This window comes from Penaeus vannamei, chromosome 30 (genome assembly GCF_042767895.1).
Source record: "Penaeus vannamei isolate JL-2024 chromosome 30, ASM4276789v1, whole genome shotgun sequence".
Taxonomy (NCBI): domain Eukaryota; kingdom Metazoa; phylum Arthropoda; class Malacostraca; order Decapoda; family Penaeidae; genus Penaeus; species Penaeus vannamei.
In genome coordinates this window covers 3,612,249-3,619,348 of record NC_091578.1, presented here as the reverse complement: position 1 = coordinate 3,619,348, position 7,100 = coordinate 3,612,249, and the positions used below count along the sequence as shown (strand labels likewise).

At 35.8% G+C, this 7,100-nt stretch overlaps 1 protein-coding gene across 1 annotated transcript in view; it reads right to left on the bottom strand.

The window, feature by feature from the left end:
- Positions 1–472: 472 nt before the first annotated feature.
- Positions 473–7,100, bottom strand: part of LOC113811387 (pescadillo) — a 9,623-nt gene continuing 2,995 nt past the window's right edge. Inside the window, exons 2-10 of the mRNA XM_027363113.2 lie at positions 6,848–7,081; positions 6,436–6,643; positions 6,047–6,210; positions 5,614–5,743; positions 5,321–5,436; positions 4,084–4,239; positions 3,760–3,869; positions 1,562–1,947; positions 473–1,290 (exon numbers count right to left, since the gene is read on the bottom strand). Of these exons, the coding sequence (XP_027218914.2) occupies positions 851–1,290; positions 1,562–1,947; positions 3,760–3,869; positions 4,084–4,239; positions 5,321–5,436; positions 5,614–5,743; positions 6,047–6,210; positions 6,436–6,643; positions 6,848–7,081 (1,944 nt within the window). The 3' untranslated portion in view covers positions 473–850. The remainder of the gene's footprint in view (positions 1,291–1,561; positions 1,948–3,759; positions 3,870–4,083; positions 4,240–5,320; positions 5,437–5,613; positions 5,744–6,046; positions 6,211–6,435; positions 6,644–6,847; positions 7,082–7,100) is intronic.

Sequence of the window (7,100 nt, the reverse complement as noted above, 5' to 3'; positions counted from 1 at the left end):
CGGTGAACTGACCAGCTGCAGGTAATCTTTCTTACTGTTGATGTTCACGTCTGCAGACTGATTGAATTTTCTTTGATTAAGCAGCTGCCTAGGTTCAACATGAACAGTGGTTTTTCTCCTGTCAACAGCATCCTTGCTTCCCACATCCTCTGCCTTATGCAGGTCACCCTTCCTATAAACCATCTGATTCATTGACCTGACCAGCCCTCCAAATCACTTTCGTTTACCTGTTGTCACTTGTCCTGCTACTTCTCTTCTCCCCCCCTTATACTCCCTCCTCTCCCTTTCCACCTCAGACCTGAAGATGAAATGCGACTGCTTTCTCATTTTCATTAAATCTTGCTTATATCTTTCTATATCTACATAACACACAATTCTGTATATTGTGTATTTGAGTGTGTGTATGCACATGCCCATATACACATCCTTTTCCATGATAAAAATGTAATATGAGGGTAACAAAATATCTTGATAATTTTCCATTATTATTATTTTTGGGCTTCCTCCCCCCCAAAAGAGATATATTTCTTCAAATATAGATTATACAAGACAAACTTAAGCCACTGATAAAAAAAGAGAGACAAAAGCCTTTAGAATCTATGATACAATACATTAACAAAGATAAAATAAAATAAAATATCAAAATTTCCACATTCTAATTATTTGTAGTTTTCAGAACAACAACAAACTAATTGGCGAACACACTTGATGTCTCCAATGGTTTTCTACCCTCCTGTACCCTTTCCCGTTCAGTTTTGCAATTCTCCCACTGTTACTATATTTGTCTTACTATCTCTCCTTTTCTATTTCTATTTTTCAAGATTTTCCTTTAGCTGCTTTACCCCATAAGCTAAGACTTTTGCTTCTTTTTCCTTTCTTCAGCTTTTATTTGCTTTCTGTCCATTTTCTTAAGTTTGGCCTTACTGGCCATCCTTTCCTTTTTCCGCTTTGCAAGCATTTCTTTTTTCTGCTTTATATCTTCACCAATTAATTCATTAATGAAATGCTTTTCCTTTCCTTCCCTTGTTGTTGCTTCCTTCTGTGCTATTTCCTTCTCCATAAGGATCCTTGAGTATGCTAGGCGTTCTCTAGCTGCATCTGCCTGCTTTTCTTTACGCTTCAGTTTCTCGTAGAAGCGCTTTTCTTTCGTTTTGAAGCGTAGTTTGCGTAGGTTTAACTCTGCTAGCTGATCTTCCTCTTTAGTAGTTTCCTTCTTGAACAGACTTCCTCTCTGTACAGCCATATTTCTTACTCTTCTTTCATTCACTCTCTCTGGTATCTCAAACTCTTCTGAAAATGACAAACAGGAAATTAATATTTGTCAATGATCATTTTTTAATTAAATTATTCAAATCAAAATCCACTATTTCCTACATTTTAATTGGTTATGGTTAATTTTACAATAGAACTAATGTATACTTCATGATTTTGAGCAAGATGTGTACATACAGAAAAGGTGAACACAAATACAAGAACAAATTTTTTGAAAAGGACTTAAAAACTTCCAAAAAGAATAAAAACTTAATGAAAAGACCAAAAACAAAAATGATAGACGACTTACCATCTTCATCCTCTTTCTTTTCTCCGTCATCATTTCCTTTCTCGTCATCCTCATCTTCTTCATAATCATCATCAAGTTCCTTGTAATAATCACTCTCATCATAATCCTGATATTGTTCAAGAGGATCTTCATCATCTGACTGAACATCATCAAACCTATCAAGTTCTTCTTCTTCAGCAGATCTTACAAAGTTGCTTGCATCTTGGATTGGTTTTCCACTGCGAAGTGCATTCAGCCTCTGTTTCTCAGGTGGAATGTACCTGTCTTCACCTGTGTCGAAGGGTGAGACGTGAGCAGGGAGTGATGCACCTGGGAAATAGTCCTGAACTGGGAGGAGTGTCCTTGCATTGATACTGTCATAAACCCACTGTGGCTGAACGTAGTACCTGCATTGAAAAAGAAGATGACGAAGAATTAAAACCAAACTTTATGAAAATGACAGCTAACATGACTACAAGAATCAACAATATCACTATCATTCCCCTTTGAATATAATCTGATCTTATATTTAACAAAACAAATCAGGTATAAGCACCAGATCTATAGACTGTCCATTTACTTCTCTTTTATATAAACAGTGTTGCAATCATTTTGCTCCCTTGATTTCTATAACTAACTGATCTTTTCTATTTACTGCACATCTTGAATTTTTGTAATTTTTCTTCTACTTCTATCACCTTCATTATCAACACTATTAATAATAAGTTTTTCCCCCTTGAAAATTCAAGGAACATCTGAGCTCTAAGTTGATTCCTTGATGAAAAACTAATGCTGACTTATGCAGTATAAGTAAATAAAATGACCAAAATAAAATCACAGTAGGCAATGCATGTATAGATGCCCACCAGGCATAAACAGGTAAAAAAAATGCTGTGTGTTGAAAATATGTAATATACAAAAACTTAAGCAAATAATGGTTATAGTAAGTGTCATTATCGATTACCATCTTCATACTTAATATATTTCAACACTTCCATGGGTTACATTATTAACATAATATGAACTCATTGGATCTAGATGCTTCACTGTTATCATGTGGCTCAAAATACGAGCATTAGGTTTATTTGAGTGGATACTCTTTACAAATGGCTTGTAGGCTGTGCACAAACAAGTATTTGTGTGTAGTGACTAATGCCAGTTTATTCCAGTGCCAATTTGGGTGTCACGTGACACGATACTACACCTAAAAGCTGCCTCATGATCGGAGGCGAGACACATCACTAAGCTCCGGCCACTTTTGTAATGGGAATGGCCGTGGTTGACAGCTAGATATTGGTTATTTTTTGAACTGGTACACAGTATTTTGGAACATAATATCCTAGATGACTTTTGATATCTTATGTTGGGTTTTGCTGTTTTCTAGATATCCAATATAAGGACGTATATGCATGAAAAGAACTGAGGTTGGAAAAATGCATCTGGCAAACTTGATAAATATTCACCACCTACTTCATTCCTGTTGCGTGAGAGGTGTCACATTTGCTATAACCTTTGGCAAAGATGACAAAGATTCCATGCCTCCTATTTGCAATGTTATTTTGTCTTTTTTGGCATAAGCATTTTCAGCATTTTTATTTTCCAATGTCTATGTTTAACACATGATTTGCTTCATCCTGATGGTAACTGACCATTTTCCTTCCACAGACACCATATCATCTCCTTTGATATCAATATGTAACATTTTGTTATTTGTGACATTCAATTTTCTGTAATATGACTGGTGCTGCTGGTGATGGTGTGCAGAACTAGGATCCTAAACATGGAAATAGCATCCTCCCTGGAACCAGCTCTCTTGCAATCATGGCTCATAAACATTACATTCCACACTTATTTATCAATGGGAATAATGTAAAAGCCCCTTCCTAAACATCAAATAAATCTAATCACCCACCAAGAGCTTTGTGCACTTGTGGCAAGTCTTTCCCATCACCCTGACCTTCGGCCAAAATGCTAACAACGATAAGTTTGCAACACCGTGGCCCACAACCAAATTTTCCCATGACAGCATTTTTATGTCAACTGCCTCACAAGCCAATTTTTTTCTTTTTCAAGATACGGTGGTCACATCACCTGGATCATATAGGTTAATAAAGATATTTAATCAAATAAAGCTTACAAACTGTATGATTAGAAAAGAATTGTACCCTACAATAACAAACATTTTGTTTATACATCTTCATAACAAGGTAATGCCTCACCTAGACAGGTGTTTCCTGGTGACGTTTGGTCTATCTACAATCTGATGTGTGATGATCTGATCATCCTCTTGATACGTTGAACCACAATTAAAAGTTTTATCCCAAGAGACCTGCAAAGAAAAGAGTGGACAGTTAAAACACCGTAGATATAAAACTTTGATGTTAATCATGTCAAGGCCTTGGAATGCATAAATAATATACACACACTGATAGCATCATGATCACTTAGCATTCACGGATAATCAAAACATACAAATAAAATGCTGGCTTGCCCATGAGCCACTTTCATTTAACAAATAAACTAAATAATTTTGCATGACTTACCATACCACCACATGCTTTGATGACGAAAGTAAGAGACTCCAAGTTAGTCTCGCGTCCTAAGAAGAACTTCAGTCCTTCGAACAGCTTGCTCTGTCTTGCATCCATGTCTCTCTCCCGCTTGACTTCCAATATAGTTTCATCAGTATCGTCTTCCTGCTGTTGAAAGAGATTGAACATGCTTATGTTTTGGACTAATATCCAAAATTAAGTGTTTGCTCTGCGTCTAGGACAAGTGGTAAATACAGGATTTCCTGGAGAGTTTTTGCTCATATATCAAAGCCAAGCACATGTGTATCTTGCTTTAACCATTGATGTATGAAACTAAAAAATTTGCCAATCCTCTTGGTGTGCAATACAAGAATAATTGATAAAAAATATGTAAAATTCTGGAAAGCAATTTCCTTTATATATGATTTAACCCTTTTAACTCAAAGAGTTCCCCCCAAGACTAGGGGCATTCACATTTCTTTTCATAAAAACATAATTTGCAATTTTAAAAGATTGTTTAATGATTTTGAACAATGATTTCACTCAAACACAAGTGCAGTAGTCTTTGTCCATATCTTTTTTATAATCATGATCCAAATCTTACACATATGCAAGTATGCATACACATACTTGTCCCCCTTAAAAGGAAAAGAAAAGAAAGAAGAGAATAAAAGTGTAATCCAAGCAGTAGTTACCATCTTCAAAGTCAAAGGAGATTTTTAAAAATGATGACCAAGCACCAAAAGACAGCCTTCATATATCTTGTTTATCATGAAAACAGGTACAAGAGAAACTGAGAAAAACATGAGCAAACTGGATTAATTTTTATTCAAAATTTGAATGATCAAAACTTTTCATGGTACATACATGTGCTAAGTAGGTCAAAAGGGTTCAGGCAGGATATACGGAATTGGAAAATTTTGATATAGCACCTGTCTCTTTCGCCTTCAAATGAATGTAGCAGGTGCCACAGACAACAGCAAATATCATATATCACAGTTACTGGCTTAAATGGAGGAATGAAAACAAGAGGGAAAAAAAAGAAACATGAAAGAGACAATAAAAAAAAAAAAAAAAGAAAGAAAAAAGAAAAAAAAAATTAATAATAATAATAATAATAATAATAATAAAATAAAATAAAATAAATAAATAAATAAATAAAAAATTACTAGGATTATCATCATACTCAATCATTCCTCATTACTGCTTATCAATTACCATGATTATTGCCAAGTTAGGCTTTACCTACCATGAGATGTTCATCAATCTGTACTTCATCTTCTTGTATCTCCTTAGTCTTAACAAGGGGTCTGTTTAGCGTGCTGATCAAATCACCAATTTCTGTTGATGATTTCCCATCTCCAGCTGGAATGATAAGGAAACAGTGTGTCAGCCAGATATGACTGAAAATACAGTTACTTATAAAACTCAGTGACTCTAATGCTAAGAACACCCATAAGGCCATGTTATATCAAACCGTATCTATACTGATATGTTATATAGGTTCCTAACCAGTATCAAATTAATTTTCAGTAAACTCACCTTCCTGTATAATCCTTGGGGGATATTGCAAATTCAATGACTGGTACAACCGGTAGTTAACAAATCCTAACAACACAATGTAGAACTCCAAGAAAGTCCTCATAATCTTCAGATTGACACCACGTGGTTTCTGCAAGCGGTAAGATTTATAGACCATTCATTCATCAAAAAAATAAAATCAATAATCAAAGTGTTATAACTACAAAGAGAGAATTGTTTCTGCAAAATCCAAAGCAAATTTCATAAGTGAAATATATTACGGATGATTTGCAAATAAAATAAGTCATACTAGCAAACAAAGTTGTAATTATGTATCAGAGGAAGGTGCAGTACATCTTACCATCATTATCCTAGTTACTAAAACAATGACAAAAAGTACCATCTACACTACTGAAAACTATTCATAACCCAGTAATTTATCAGTAAACTTTACCAGCAAAGCAAGAGGGTGTGGTACAATCCAAGTCACTGTCTGACCCATAATGTCAGCTTGGTAGTAATAGCCTTTGACCGAGATGAAAACCTTCTTCAGACAACGAGCAGCTATCACATAATGCATGAACTCTACCGTCAGCATGTTGGACATGTGGACCAGGGCTGGAAGGACAAAAAATCTTACATGACCATTTGTGTTACCATTCAGACAAGAAAGCTTATTACTCAAGAAGAATCAGTAGAGAGAGGCTGAGACAGAAAGAGACAGAGACAATGAGAGAGAGACAGAGACAGACAGACAGAGACAGAGAGACAAAGACAGAAATAGGAAGAAAGTAGTAAATGAGAACATAAAAAACAGGTAAAAGAAGAAAAATAAATTCTCACTTTGTTTTCTTCTCAGTGATTTGCACAACTTGGCAAAGAGGAAGCATGTTGTGAGAGGGTCATCCAGGTCACGAACTGCATCAATGAAGGTCGGATATCGCTCCAGGATTATGTGATCCAAATTGGGGTCAATCTCAAACTGCCTCACACTCCTCCTCTTATCCCGGTCATCCTTCCTTTCAGCGTGGAGCAACCTCCTCCTTTTGATCTGCGCAGTGGAACATATACAGAGTCAGTGGGAACAATGGGCTGAAGAGATATATAAAGATGAGCTATTCCTTTAAAAGCCATTATTCTAATCATCTATTTATCAACATTATTGCCCTCTATGCAGAGCTAAACAAGCACATGTAAAAGGCAACATGATTTTTCTTCCCTTATAAAATAATAATCATAAAATCAGATCACCCACCTTTCTATCTCGGAACTTCCATATTATAGGCTCGTGCATAAGGAACCTGATGTCCTTCCTTAAATACAAGAGCTTGATTCCATGTTTCCCACGCTGTGCTTTAACTCTGTTTTTAGGCTCCTGTGGGTACACTCCTTTCAATATACAGAGGCGGCGGAAATCAGCGGGGTTCAGCTGCAATTTCTTCATAGCATACGTTCTTGTGACATACTTGTACGCCTCTCCTTTCATCCCCTGGAAAAAGGTTAATAGC